This window comes from Tinamus guttatus, unplaced genomic scaffold (genome assembly GCF_059628265.1).
Source record: "Tinamus guttatus ecotype Peru unplaced genomic scaffold, ASM5962826v1 Tinamus_guttatus_pri_ptg000202l, whole genome shotgun sequence".
Taxonomy (NCBI): Eukaryota; Metazoa; Chordata; class Aves; order Tinamiformes; family Tinamidae; genus Tinamus; species Tinamus guttatus.
Window position 1 is genome coordinate 3,616,998 of NW_028288736.1, and position 15,713 is coordinate 3,632,710.

The window sequence follows — 15,713 nt, forward strand, 5'->3', positions numbered from 1 at the left end:
CATGAATAGATTACATCATTTATGCATCTCAAAAGTGCCTGCACAGAAGCTCGTTTATATTTGATAAATTACAAGTGCTTCACAGCTCGCCATTGCAAATGCAAAAGCATTAAATAACCACGAGGCAATGGAGAGCTCTACACTCAGATTTTGTGCATCTTGCTGGGGCAATAGCTATGTATTTTACCCCATAGCGTGCCTAAGCAAATAAACACGTGGTGGGATCCTTCTGGAACAACATTACACCAAGCTCTAAACCTTACAAGTTTAAAAACATGGTATGTGCACCCTCACTAAGCGACTTTCATAGGCTTTGAACTTACCCAAATGAAACCCAGAGTCCAGAAAAGAGCTGGAAAGCTAGGCCTACAGCACAGATTCATTTTTAACCTTGTAAGTTGCAGGAAAAGGTCATCTCAAAGTCTCAAAGACAGTTTTTGGTTTTTAATAATCAAAGTTCCTCTATGTTTTTTTCCCCATCGCTTCACATGACAAATTGCTAATTTCTTCCCTTACAAACTTTAAAAATGAGGAGAAACTTCAAAGAAAGGCCTTACATGAAGAATTTCAACACCTAAGTGTCCAGTTCAGGAAGATACCTCTGAAAAACTGAGGTTTAGTGTACTTAGTGAAGACAGATGACAACTACTCTAGTGAAATACCCACTAGTATTTAGTGGCTTCTCCGGCGGTAGGTAACAAATGATGGAGTGGCCTGCAATATCACCTCTGGTCTGCTGGGACAAATTTAGCAAAGCAGGGTGCAAATCAGCAAGTTTTTTGTCTGTTTGCTTGTTTGTTTTTGGTATAGCCCTGTCACTATCATAAAAAAATCCATAGGCCGGAACTCAGCGGCCACCAGAATCTAGAAGCGCAACTTGCACATTTCCCAGCAGTGCAGCACACCAGGGAACTGTGCATGAGGCGACCACGAAAACCTCCCACTCTCGTGCAAAATAACCATCGCTGCATCCTTACTGCACAGGCGAACGGGCAGTTTCCAATGCTTTTACAGCCTAATCTATCAAACACTAAAGGCGACAGGGGCCAAAAGAAGTTATGTCATGCTCAAGCCTGGCGAATGAGATTGACTTGGCCCTTCTGCTGCATATAATTTATTGCTGGTAACATTTAAAATGGCCTTGCGCCATATAAAATGATCAGGGCAATATGTGGTCATCCTGCATAGATCTTTCAGAATAATTCAAATCAGAGTTAAAACTCAAAATGAATGTTGACTCTCTTCAGAGATGGACAACCAAGAAGGCTGGATTGGGATATTAATTGCACAACAGCAGCAACAGAAATTGCCCTGCCTCAGTTTCCCTAACGATGAAATGAAGATAACGATAAAAGGAATGTATAGAAGGTTCCCCCTTTCCTGTCTAACGTCGCATCAAGCCGTCCGCTCGCTTTTGGGGGCATTTTCGCGCGTTTCACACCCCGCCGCTGCCGCGGCGCTGCCCTTAGAGGGGACTGCCCGCATGCGCCGACCGTTAAAGCGGCCCGCGTGCGCCGCCGCCATTTTGAGCCCCGCGGGGCTAACGGCCGCGCTTGCGCGCTCTTTTCCCTGCCTGCCTCCTTTCCTCCCTCCCTCCGGTGGCGGTGGCAGCGGCTCTACCCGCTCCGCAGTGGCTTGAGGAGGGGATAAAGCCCGGGTGGGGGCAGCCCAGAGCCCCCGCTCCTGCCGTGCAAGGCTTCCCGTGCAGGGCGGGCGCGGAAAGGGGAGGGAAGGGAGGCGGCGGCGGCGGCCGCCATCATGCGCGCGCCGCTGGGGCTGTTGCGGCTGCTGGCGGCGCGGGGGTGGGGGAGGCCGCCGCGCCGCTGCCGAGGCGCCATGGCCCACTACGGCACGGAGCAGCGGGGGCAGCCCCACTCGCCCGATTACCGCCTCTACTTTAGTAAGTAGCAGCCTCTCCTGACCCCGGGCTCCATTAAACCCTTTCCCTCCTTACCGCCGCCCCGTCCTGGCGGGGCACGGCGTGGAGGGAGGAGCGCGGCCCCCGACAGGGCTTCTGAGGGCTCGCCCTGGCCCTCCTCCCCACCTCGCCTCAGGGAGGGGGCAGTTCAGTGTGAAAACTGTCGGGATTTCCCAGAAAATCAACTGCTTAGCGGGATGCTCGTCCTTCTCAGCCCAGGGTGGGGTGGCCCTGAGTGGCCGTGGCTTCAGAAACCTGCAAGGGTAAGGGGACCACAGGATCCTACAGGTTGAAAGCCAAAGCACTGCCTTGCTCCCCCAGCCCAGTGGCAGTGGGGTCAGCCAGGGCTACAATGTGCTCTGTGAGGCCAAAACCAAGCAAGGTCTTGACAGCAAGAGCCTCTCCTCGGCCTGGCAGGGAGCATGACCTTCCCCCTCATGACCAGGACAGTCCTCTCTCCTGCAAATGCCATGATGAGGAGAGGCTGCCGTCCAAGATGGGAGTCACCAAGTGCCATGTTGCCTGTTAGGCTGGCACCTTGGGCCCATGGGTATGGGGAGGTTTCTCAAAACCCAACCAGAGCTGTTGGTGTGCAGGCTCAGTGTTACACCTTTCAGTAACAAGCTGCCCGTGCGGATGTGGTACTTGGTTCACCAGTGCTGGTTTTACACATCTGTGGCCCCCTCACTTCTTGCTGGTGTGAGAGAAATGGTTGCGGTGAGTTTCCTGTTGGAGTGCCTTGCCAGGACTCCGTTGTGCTTTGCTTCCAGAGGGTGTCTGTCCAGGGACTTATATCCAGTGAGTCCATGGAGCGTGTGCAACAGCAAGCAGCGGACAACTCAGTTACTTTCAATTCTAGAGCCTTAGCAGTCCTCCCTTCTGTTATGTACTGTGATCTGTTGACCAGTCAGAACAGGCTGGTGGATTTTCTCTTTCTGATTATAAAATTTGGTTTATGAGAATAAATACAGTTTATTATCAGTGAAGCCATATGGGGAGTGTTGCTATAAACCCAGACAAATTCATTAATAACTCATGGAGCTGAGGTTCTCTGGGTATTTCGCATTATTTCCATCTTTATCGCCAATGGCTGTGTGTTGCCAGGGTAGAAGAGAAGAGGGAATAAAAGGATCTTCTCATTTTGATTCATTGTAATGAATCATTGTTAAAACTTTTTTTGTGTGTGTTTCCCCTGTATACAGGGGGAGTATTTTGTAGTCCTTAAATTCCAGAAAGTTGGGTTTATATATGATTGTTGCACACTGTATGTTTCCATAATGCATAGTAAGTTTTGGGAATGCAGACATCTTATGGCATATGTTTAGATTTGTAATGCCTTTTTTTTTTCTCCTTCAGAGAATTCAGAGGGTAAATATATTTCTCCATTTCATGACATCCCACTGTTCGCTGGATCTAAAGAAGTATGTATTTATGCCTTAATATACCGTTTATTTCTAAAATGAAAGTGGTTGTGTTGGTACTGTTTAGATAAAAGTGTGCATTTATTTATTTATTTATTTTTCTCCAGCTGGTATTTTCTGAGTTCAATAACATGTAGTGAAACTACATGATAACTATTTAAACAAGCCTAGGTTTCTTAAGACCGCAAGTGATGGGAGAGAAAAAAAGCCCTCTCCCTTTATCTTGTGATAATTCTCTTGTTTAAAGCTTGTGTTTATATGCTCTAGAATTAATTTTCCAGCGTTACTCGTTTAAAATGATATTTTTCTTCATCTGCAATTAAATGTGTGCATTTCCTTGCTGCAGGAAATGTACAGCGTGTACTTGTGTGACTTATGGTGTATTTAATTCCCCGAAGGAGCACTGTAATTGGAAGCCAACCGTAATGCCCAGGAGAAAAGTGGTAATCGCACCTTTGGAGAATTAGAAGGCGTGAGGTGCAGCTGAGCACTTTCACGTCTTGTTAGCCATACTCCCTGGAGTTTCATTATAGCAATAATGAAACGCCTGTTTTATGTGTCACCAGTGGGAGCTGCCAGTCCTTGGTTTAAACTTGGTACCATAAGAAGCACAGCACTTGTTGCACAAACAGACTGGGAAAATTTCATCCGTTTCCTTGATTTGTTTTGGGGATCCTCTGAGAAAAGTCAATATCTGTAATGCAGGTTGAGATTGATTTGTTAGTTCAAAAGTCTTAATCCCTTGAATTATTTAGAGTACCTGAAATTCTTTTGAGCAGCAGATGTAAGCATGCTAATCAAGAGAAGATGTAGGCTTTATTCAGATTCTCATTACTACCATGCCCAGTGTAGCTGTGCTATTGCCAAAATCTGAAAGGCATTTTCACCCACATATTCCATGGGAGTCTTGTTATCTGTGGAACTAGAGTTTAAGATTTGGAGGTATGAGTTATGGAAAATTTATAGATTGATAAAACATCAATGTTCTGTAATGTAATATGGAGAACCTTTCGCTTTGACTACTTCAAGAAGTGCTTTCTCCAAAATATAGGTGCTAATGGGAGGAGAAAGGAAGAGAATCATTAGGCAAGTCTATATTAATTTTACTTTCTTTTCGAGAGGAGAAAGTTGAAGAGTTTTATATTATCTTTTTACATTCTCTGATCTAAGCTTTGTGGGCCGTCTTTAATGATGGATACCTCCAGACTAATTTTCTGTACTGCTTTTAAACTTTGCTTTTTATTTTTTTTCAAATGAACAGGAAAATTATTCTGATATTTTTGCTTTTGGTTTGTTTGTTTGTTTTAAACTAGCTGAGGACAGGCCTAAATCACTGCTTAAAAGTTTTGTGCACCTCAGAGAGGATCCCTGTCCATTTTAATTATCCTCTGATAACATCTAAAAAGCTATAATTTCACAAACAGAAGAGACTGAACACACATTTTAAAAAATAATAGTTTAGGCCCTTATATTCACAGAGGGATGCTTCAGCTGCATTTAAAACTAGAACTATCAATATTTATGTCAGTAAGTTATTCTTCCTCTCGTCTATTCCTCATACACTTTTCTTTGCTCTTTTCTTCTAGGATAAAGAGATTCCAGCAAAGAGATCAAAGACTACTGGAAGTGAGGTACTGCTAAGATTTATTAAGCATCATTTTGCTCTTTTCTTATTGTAATGAATGAGCTCTAACAGCATTTCCAGTCATGGTGGACAAAATGAGAGCTGTTCAGCATCACATGTCTTTCCTGGAAAATAGTTAACATATCTTCAAATGCAAGTGTTTTAGGAGGAGAAGACTTAAAGGGATTTAATAATCTCTTCTTTGAATGGGCCGGTAATGTTAAGATTCTCCAAGACATTCTCTTTTTACCACTCTCTGAAAGGTTCCTTACAGCTATTGCAAATTTCATACATTATCATTTCTTTCCCCCTCCCCTCACTGAATGAATCCAGAAACATTTGCAAAGAAAACTCCGGTAATGAAATATTTGTTATGCTTTCACCATGAGATAATATTTGGTGTGTACAAAACTCTAGAGATCTAGCTAGGACAGAAATTAAACTTACTGTCTCTTTTTTAGATCTGAGGGTATGTCCTTTTCTTATCTGAGAAGTCCAAAGTAGAGATGATCGCGTGTGCTAATGCTTTAGAATTAACCCATACTAAAGCTAAACCTCAGAGAAGCCTAAAAAAAACATGGAAGATCTACTGTAATTGTTTCTGTGAAATAAGATTTGTTTATGCAAGCATTTCTTTTCCAAAGTGTGGCATTTTTTTTGTGATGCTTTCATTGGTAGTGGCATATATCAAAAATTGAATAGAAGAAAGTGGAGGAAAAAAATAGTAATAGAACTGTTTTAAGGGCATGATGTTTGGTATATCACCTTGTAGAACTGTGCAGTTTGAGATAAGATTTCAGGCCATCTATATAGGCATCTAAATATCCATTGGACTCCCCAGAATTTTATTTTCTCAATATCTGTTTGACCAGTCATGTTGCAAAGCTGTAACAACCCATGTCTCGTGGCAGAACTGACCTAACTGTATTTTGCTCAGATTTGCTCCTAGTGTGCAGTACACTGGTTCCCCTACTGTGCACCTGTCCCCATGCAGTGCTACACCAAGGCATTAGATGTATTTACTCTTCCTTTACCCTGTGATTTGTTTAGATTACAATGCCTGGGTAATGCTGTTCAGATTTCCTACTTACTTGGTGCAGTTATGCCTAAAAGCTGAATTGCAGAGGAGGAAGTATGGCTGCTCAGAAAGGCTGTTGGGACATTGTCTTACAACATGAATACCTAAGTACTGTTCTTGCTAGAAATCAAGTGCTCTCTTCCTTATCTGCTTATAAGTGCTGTGACAATATCTGTGAGCTTTGAAGATGCAAAATCTGTTCTGTGCAGTGTCTGAAACTAGTTCTAAACTGCGTTTGTCTGTTTAGTGGAAAGCATGATAGCTTGTTTAAAACCATGTCTCTAGTTCACTTCTGATATCTGGATCAGTCTATTCCTGAGAGCGAATTCAGCAACGCTGAGTAGCTGTTTCCTGGGGGCCAATGTAGACCCTGAGCTGCTTCTGAAATCCTGCTGTGAGCGTGCTCTATATTGCAATTTAATGGGAAAAAAGGAGCAAAGGCAACTGTATCTTTCAGTCTTTGTGGGCTCCTAGTGTGAGTAAGCAAACATGCAGAATATGAGCTTCTCAGCCTGCTTGGTCTTTACGGAGAATGTGAAATGCAAGAGGGCAAGTGATGTAGAAATCGCGTTTTCCTTCTTTTGGACCCGGGAAGAAGAGAGGAAGAGAGAAAAGAGAGGGAGTCTTCGTGTTCAAGAAGTATTATTCCTTCCTTTTACACTAGGTTCTTCAGTAGTTCTTCTCATCTTGGCCTAGTGAGATATGCATCACTGCATTTTGAGAAAGTGTAATCAGGGGAGAAAAAAGAGAAAAAGGAGATATTAATGCTATTTATTGACTTCCCAATCAGTACTTTGAATCACTGTCTCTTTACTCTCTTCTAGGTATGTGAAAGCTACTATTGATATCTCATGTTTAGTAGACCCTTGCACTGAATTTGGCCAGAATCTAAAGGTGATAGATACTTCCTTTTGCCCTACATATACTGTCACATTTTTAATCTTGTGCTTTTAGGATGGTGATTATTTGTTAGTCTCCACAATTGAATGGCCCCTTAAAAGTATGTGTTAAATTGTGCCAAAATAGCTTTCATAAGATGGCAGTTTAGCTGTGGAAAATGAAGATAGTTTTGTATGAGTCTCTTCAGTCTGTCTAATCTATTTTGAATTGTTCTTGGCCTCTGCGATAAGAAAAAAAGGTTTCAAAATCAGGAGTTTCAACTTTCAACATTCATGGGATAGAGTAGCACACATCTTAGGAGTCTGTATATTAGCTAGTTTGCTAATAGTTCTTGTATTAGTTCTGCTTGTATCAGCTTGAAAGTAGTGGCATTTCTGTTCTCAGTAGTGTAGCCATTTTTTGCAACATCATAGATCTCCCCAAAATTTCAATTAAATTTGTCTTTGCAGCTGGTGTTGACAACTAATCTTTGGCTTCCATGAATGTTTTTCAACTGTGTGAAGACTTGAGTGAGGCTGTCTTCAGAGAAGAACTATGTGGGAAGAAATCATATTTAGCCTTAGTCTCAAATTATTGCCAGCTTGCAGTCGGAACCTCAGCTTTGTCTTAAGCATTGAAAACACTCAAAATCCACTCTTGTCCAAATAAATCTCTATGAAAGGCATCAAAAGTTTCACATCTCTGCCTGGGAGAGTGGGTATTCTCCCTGTGGTTACAGTGACAACTCTGTTGGGCACTGATTGTTGAGTATGGCCTTCAGAGCCAGGTGGCAGGAAGAAGGTTCCAAGAGGTCACTGCTGTCTTTTCAAGATGTGTTGCTTCCCTGCTGTACTGAAAGGGTTTCTAATCCCCTTGTCATTATACGTGTCTTTGGTGAAGTGTTCACATATCAGCTCATTCAGAGAACTCAGGTGTTCTTGAATACAAGGTTTTATTTAAAATGTTGGCCTTAGTAAGGAATCTGTCCATGCATGTCAAGATTATCCTCCTTAAACTTGTGGAGACCCACGAGAGCAGTTAATTTTTTTTTCTTTTTTTTTTTTAAAAAAAAAAAAAGGCAGGGAGAGGAAGAAAGAAGCAGGACAGCTTTTGTTTTGTTCTGTCTTGTGGATTGCACAGTACTGCAATGCCCTTGTGGACTTGAGTTGAATTCCCTCTGTCAGGCGAAAACTTTTGATAAATAAGCCAGTCACATGAGATATAAGGGGTCATCAGAGTGGGCAAGCAGTCTGAATAGGTGATCTGATAGAGGGCCTCAGGCTTGGAACAGAGTTCAAAACTGGTGTGAAGAGTTGTCTTATGATTGAATCAGGATGTTTCATGAGCGGGGAAAGCTGGCAATGTTTCCCATACACTACAGGTGCAAATTTTGTGTTCTGTGTTACAGCCTCTGTAACAGCCTTCAGTCATGCTGGACCCCCTTTTGCAATATGTCACCCAGACTGTAATGAGTCCATCACATGTGCTGTTGCATGTTCTGAATTCTGCTCATTGTTAGAGGTTTCATCCTGTTATATGAACTTGAGTGTTTTTCTGTGGAACTGTCATAAATTTTGCTTTGTACTCATGTAGATTAGCAAATGTCGAGAAGAACAAAAGTAATTTTTGTATACCAATAAGGTTAGTATCTACTGAGGTAGAAATGGTTTTCTGAGAAAGCTGCATCAGTGAATTGATCAAGTTTATCTTCTAAGAAACAACTTGAGAAAGTCAATTTTTCTTTTTCATCCATGTCAATGCTATGCTGCGTAGTTTTTCAAGCTAATTCACCCAGTAGCTAGTTTAGCTTATAAGTGAATGTGCCTGACCCCTAGGATACTTATGAATAAAAACTCTTCATAGTGTTCTTGATTTCTTTTTCACTGCAACATGAGGGGAGTAGGAAAAGACTGCAGATATTTTGCATTTATGCTTGGCATTGCATGCATCCTTCCAGCACCCCTGGCCCCTCCCCCCCAGTTAATTTGTGTTGGAAAAGTTCCATTTACTTTTCTTTTAGGCAGAGAATATTTGGTCTCCAGATGTTGCTGGCATCTGTTTTGATGTTTTCTTTGGCAAATACCTTGTAGCAAGTGTTAGGTTGGGAATGGGACTCATGTTGTAAGCAAGCCCCTCTCCATTTATTCCTGGTTGTATTTCATGGCAGTCCTTCTTTTCATCCTTTTTTTTTTTTTTTCTCCTTCTTTTAAACTTACGTTATTGGTGGCATTGTTCTTTGTTTCGACTGCTGCTGGACTGTAGTTCATCCTTTTCATTCTCGTTAGTCCTCAAGAGCAGGCTGCTGTATTCAGTCGATGGCTCATGAGAATCCCTGTAAGATTGCAAATGAGCAGACAGAAAAGAAATGGAAATGGTAGCTGCTTTTTCTTCTTTATGTCGTGTGAGTTCAGAGCTTCTCAGTGAGGAGGGTCAGCAGCTCCCAAATGCTGTCTGTAATGCTTTCAGATTTTTTTTTTTGAAGGCACTCTACTGTAAAAATGACTAAAGTAATTGTAAGCTTCAGCATATCTTCTTTCTCCCTCATGCAGAGATGATGGTGAATGGCATTCAGGACTTAAAAAGTGGTGATGTTTGTCTTTTTATGAAATCTTACTGACTTTCTGTTCCTCTTTTTCCATCTTTTTCTACCTCTCGTTTTGTTACTTCCTATGCTGTATACGAGTTGCTCCAGTTTTGATTCAAATTACCTGAACCCTTGTAGTTGAGCCTTGCCTGTTGCAACCTTTGGACAATATGCTTCACTCAATTGTGCTGACCTTCGATATTCAGGTTTGTGGTAACATCTTGATCTGAATAAGGTGTCTTTTTTTTTTTTTTTTTTTTTTTATAAGAGTCTGTACAGTGAGAGCCAGCAGTTATTTTTGGTCTTTCTCTCCCTTCTCTTAGTGGAGAGAATGGTGACTAATGGCTTACCTAGGTTAAACAATCTCTATTTTTCTTGGTTTTCCGAATACTTGCTACAGTGAATTTCCGTACTTTGCTATCTCTGAGTGTGTGTGTGTGTTTTTTTTTATGCTTTAGAAAGAAGGCTACTCTTGTTCATGTGGAATGGCATCATCAAAAGCAATATTAAGATAAATTTAAAAAGATGTTCAGTTAGTGAAATGCATTGAATTGTGAAGCCTTGTTACAGAAAACACCCTGGTAAAGCAAACATTTCCTATGTGTGTTTCCATCTGGTGAACTTGGATTGTAGTTCTTTGGAAGTTTTTATCATTTAAAGGTACTGTTTGTTCCTTCTGATGTCATTTGCTGCCTGCTTTCATATTCAGTTTTAGGAATTAAGAAATACACTTTTGACTTTTGTGTTGAGCAAATAGATTTATTTTTTCCCCTACCTCCTCAGTATGTCTAATAGAGCATAAGTGTCCACCTTCTGTTCTCATTAACCAAGTCAATCAAGCTACATAATGTCTTGAGTTGAACATCCTTCTATGTTGGGCTATGCTAGGAGTTTCTTTTCTTAGCTGTTAGGGTCTGTCCCTTCATTTGAATCTAGGAAACTGTTTCATCTTTTCTCTCATGCTACAGGTTTCTGAAGAAACTATTAGCCAGCAGGGTTAGTATGACTGTAGTTCGAACCACTCTCTGACCTGTTGTACAGTTTACCTTCAGAAAGTGAAGTCCTTTCTACATTAAGCTCTTGTAGAGCTGGGTTTAGTCTGCATTTTATCAAGCAGTGATCTCCTAGGCAGGCATGTTGACTGACAACATGCTCAGGTTGCTAAATATAATTGATAATTGTTTGGAAGACAAAATCTTTTTGTTGTTATTCTATATAGTTCTTATTCCTGCAAAAGGTATATGGCTCTGGAACATATACAAACAGTGGATTCATTGCCTAACAGAAATGCTAAGGGAAGAAACTTTAAAGAGGGTCAGTAAGAAAGGGCTAGGAGCTTCCTAAAGCAAATAGCTTTCCTTTCAGAAGAGATCTGCTTTTGAGTTTTCTTCTTTTTTTTCCTCTTGGAAGGTGTGTCAAATGGGCTGTTGGAGCATTGTCACCATTGCTGGAGTGGATAGAAATAGCCACTTGGATTTTTGGTGTGGTGGGATATTTTTGTATCAGGTATATTTTTGTATCCAGTTCATTGACAGGACAAAACTAATCACTCAGTGGCACGTGCAGGTGGTAATCTAGGGAGATGCGTGGTGTCTGACACTTGAGTTTCTGTTGGTAGCTGTGGCAAGGAATGTTTTTCAGCAAGGATCTTGGAAGAGAATGGTCGAATGGACAGAATGAATAAGTATTTGGCATGGGGAAAATAAGAGTAGTGGGGAAAAAAAAGTCCTTGGGTGTTACTTAGACAAGGAACAAGGAAGAGACACAAGACAGTAAAGAGCAGGGGGGGAAATAGAGATAGAAATGTACTACTCTTCTGTTTCCAGCTGTCAGACACATTAGATATAATGTGTTCCCCTCTCTACTCCAGTAAATCCTGCCTCATCACTGAAGATCTGGTTGTCCTATAAATAAACTTTTTATTTTTAAATGTAAGCACTGCATGAAGTTATTCATCTCTTATAGATGCTGTGGCAGCTTAGTATTAGAGAGTACTTTTTTTTTTTTTTTTTTTTTTTTTTTTTTTTTTTTTTTTGCATATGAATTAAGCTGTCAGGCTGTCACAGTTAAGATTCTTGGCAAATCACTTTTGACTGATACCACGGACTATAAAGCCCTGGTCTTAAAGCTGGGTAAAATGCAAATGATTCTATGTGAGAAAAATATTAAATGGGCTTCAGTCCAGCCATGGTCCAGTCATGAGTGTTCTTATGAAAACCCCAAGTAACTTATGAAAACCCCAAGTAACAAAGTTCAGAAACAACATTTGCAGGCTCTTCAGGTCATTGGAGTATCAGTCAGGAGGATATGCAGTGGCATCTCTTATCACCATATTCCTATACTTTTGTCATACTTTGTATCATTCCAGGAGTAATTTTAAAGGTGGTGGTGGTGGTTGTTTTTGTTTTGTTTTGTTTCGCCTGTAGCTACCAGTCAGAACCCCTGCTGGTGGTCCCCTGAAAGCTTCTTGTCAATATTTCCTTTCATGCTGTGTATTTCTTTTTCCGAGTATTTCTTGACTGAGCAAACTTTATTTGACTTCTGTACCTGCTGCTGTCTGTGTATCACCCTTGTCTGTGTCCGCTTCTTTAGTGATGACATCTCTGAACTTATTTCAGCTATTCTTATACAGCTGCACTTATTCAACTTCTCTTAAGGCGTGCCTTATTAAACTGATCTGAAACACCTACTTTTCCTCTCCTTTTTTCTTTCTTTTTTTTTTCTTGTTTTAATGTATTTGATATAATTGGTTACAATATGGACACAGTACTCACAGATGGGAGACTTTTTTGAATATTCTGGGCATTGGCTATTTGTCAGGTTTGTGGATAGCTTGTGATCTTGCAGGAAAAACAGTAAGTGACAGCTGGGATTTTCCTTTGCTTTGTTGTTTCTGTGTTTGCAGGTCTGGGGAGAGGAGAATGATTCATAGAACCATTGGAATGACTTCAGTCAGACTATGACATTGGCCCTGGCAATGGTATTGGTTTGCTGCAGCTGTAGGTTACAAAGAGCAAAACTACGCCAAAAAAAGCCCATATTTTAATTGCAAAGTATCTAAAGAGTTAGTGCAACTTTTAGCTTAGTTTGGCCTTGCATTTAACAAATTTCTTTAAAAATATAGTCTGCCCTTCCTTGGCTGGTGTGTTTTTAATACCAGTGCTTTAATACCGTCACTTCTAATACCAGTACTTCCTTGGCTGTAGTGAGATGTCAAGAGTACCCTAGACAGTGTAGCATTTTGAGATTATTTTAGTAATCTTAGAGAAAATTGACTGTAGGAATTGCTGTATGCATTGGACTAGTTATCTGTACTCTATCCTCCTTTGTAGTGCTTAACTCTGTTTTAGAAAGAAGAAATCTTACAAGAGATAGCTACACAAATAATTTTTTCTCTTTGGAAAATATCATTTTAACTTCTGCAGTAAGAAGGATTTAGACTTAAAAAACCTTAAGCTTACATGCTTTATTTATTTATTCATCTGTGTCCAGTTCCTTCCTCCCCCATCACTCTTGAATTCATCTTGGCTTCCTTCAGCTAGTTGTGACTAAGGCTTAGGTATCTCAGTGGTTGTTCGTCTTTGACTGGTAGACTCGACACTGTCTTGAGGTATATCATGCCATAAGCTTATAAAATATTACATGCAGAATAGTATAGAGATAGGGAAATCCACGTGATGCTTTTCATTCCAGTCTTGTAGTTGTTTATGTCCTGAAAGAGTGACAGAAAAAGAGGAAGGAGGAACCAAGGAGATTGAATATCACTGTGAGGATCTGGTGGCTGTAAACAAATTTTCTTAGAACTTGTCTTATTGCCAAGTATTAATTATGAAGTGGACTTTCATTTGAGATTCTTTCATTGTTTTTATTTTAGGTACTGTTTAATATGGTTGTGGAAGTGCCTCGTTGGACAAATGCAAAAATGGAGGTAATTAAGAAAAAAATGATTATTTAGGCATTTATGAAGCATATAAGAACTTAATCTATTCTAGGATTTCAGAGTTTTTGTTATTTATTGTTATTCTTGTATTTTCTTTGTTATAATATTTACTTGAAGTTGCGCATACAGAGATGTTTCTTGTGGTTAAGGAAAATGTTAAGGTTCTAATTGTTTCTTTATGACAGAAGATGCTTGGGGAGCTCACTGGTAGAAAATACCTGTCCCTGCCAGAAGATGCTTAATAAGCAGATCTTAGCATTGTTCCTCTACTGCTAGAATACAGAATTTGAGTAATACTTCATCTGCATTGTTGGTAAAACAACAGATCTTTCCAGAGGTTTTCCTGTGTTTTTTAACATTTGTATTATTTTTAAGGATGTTTCCTGGATACATTTAAGGAAGTTGGTTGAGTTGTTAGCTTTTCTGGTTATTACAAATATCAATAAGAACTTCCCCAAACTGTTATTTCAGAATTTCATTATCTTCTTTCCATGGTGCTGGAATATCATTTGAACGATGTTTATCATCTCAACTGTTATTGTAGAAAAAGGGCTATCTTGTAAAATTAGCTTCCATTTTTGGGATGATGTCTTTTTGTGGAAGCTGAGATCCCTTTTTCAGAGTTTGCCCTTATTCCTGCTGTTTTAAGTCTTTGCTTAAAGCTCATAGTGCTCACTTTCTCCCTGCCCCCCACTCCTGCCCAGCCCTTTACATAAAGGAGGGAAAAAAGTTTGCTGTCCTAGTAACAGAAGACAAGATGTGGTGTCAGATATTGACATATATGGTATAACTCTTGACATATATGGAAGCTTTTGTATTATTATTAAGGCATTAAGACATTTGTCTTGCTTTGCCATTCTGCCCTGAGAATCCTTCAGCTGAGGATGTGGTAATCTGTTGATACTAGCTCTGGACTGCGTGCTAGGATTCCCTCATGTGGAACCAAATAAATGTTGCCTTAGATGAGCGTTTCTTACTATTACAGTCCTTGCTGATAAGGATTTGTATGCTGAGAGGTGACGCAGCAAAAGAGGGTGTGCAGTAGGAAAGCAGTGAATGAGGTCTGAGAAGATTAAACATGCAGTGGCTGTCAAAGGCCCTGTTTGAAGAACTCATGCTGCCATTTTTATCTTTGTTGAACTTGTCTCATAAAGTGCAAGAGCTTCTAACTTAGGTTCCCTTCAGTATTTATGTTTGACCATGACAATCTCCTTAAATTTATGACTTTCTTTTCTAAGTTTCTTATTTTTTTTTCCTCATTGCATACTTCACAACGTTATTTAAAACCTTAATAAGTTGCTATTTGAACGTGACCCTTGAGATTTGCAGTGAGGCCATCACACTTTTAATACACCTTGAAGCACAAACACATGCTCCCAGATGGAGCTTTCTAACTGGTTGGGTACAAAATGAATTGCTTTCCATTTTACAGTTCTCTCTTTTTCTTTCTCTCTGTCTTTCACGATCTGCTTAGATTGCCACTGAGGAGCCATTGAATCCCATTAAACAAGATATAAAGAAAGGCAAGCTTCGATATGTGGCAAATATCTTTCCTCACAAGGGTTATATATGGAATTATGGTGCCCTCCCTCAGGTAACATTTTTGTTATAATGGTGAAACTTTTCTGTCTTCTGAGTAAATTGCCTTGTAAATCTTGAGTAGTGCCTGAATGCAAATCAGTTGGAATAAGGATGTTTTTGTTTCATAGGTTTGTAAATTAGTTTTTTTTTAAATGTAGAGCTTTATTGTGACCATAAATTTTGATCAGCATTTGGACATGGGTGTGGATAAGTACTCTGTTTCAGGAAGGAGTTAAATAATCAAGAAACTTTGAAATTTTACTGCCTGCCTCTCTATACTGTAGTGACAGAATTAAATTGCCATGGTCTGCCATTCGAGAATACTTTGTCAAGTAGTGCTTTCCTGTTTAAACAAGACATTCTTAAAAAAAAAAAAAAAGTGCTTCATTTATTGCAGTGTAAATGTTAATTGAGATTTCTTAATATCAAAAAACAAAAATCCAAGAGCTGTTTTTTTCAGATTAAACCCTGACTGCCTCAGTTAACTTCCTTGTGAGCTATGAGACTTTTTTGATTATAACACATTTAAAACTTTCCACTTGAGCCCTGTGGGGAGGAAAAAAGAAAAGCTCATAGTAGAAGTTTTGAACATACTGAAAGTTTATTAACTTGGTTATTTCATTTCTGTGGATAACACATTGCTGTTAAATTAGTACTATAAAACCTGATGGAGCCAGAAAGAGTAATT

At 40.0% G+C, this 15,713-nt stretch overlaps 1 protein-coding gene across 1 annotated transcript in view; it reads left to right on the plus strand.

The window, feature by feature from the left end:
- Positions 1-1,748: 1,748 nt before the first annotated feature.
- PPA2 (inorganic pyrophosphatase 2) overlaps positions 1,749-15,713 on the plus strand; it is a 34,501-nt gene continuing 20,536 nt past the window's right edge. Inside the window, exons 1-5 of the mRNA XM_010223559.2 lie at positions 1,749-1,900; positions 3,275-3,339; positions 4,926-4,970; positions 13,379-13,432; positions 14,919-15,038. Of these exons, the coding sequence (XP_010221861.2) occupies positions 1,759-1,900; positions 3,275-3,339; positions 4,926-4,970; positions 13,379-13,432; positions 14,919-15,038 (426 nt within the window). The 5' untranslated portion in view covers positions 1,749-1,758. The remainder of the gene's footprint in view (positions 1,901-3,274; positions 3,340-4,925; positions 4,971-13,378; positions 13,433-14,918; positions 15,039-15,713) is intronic.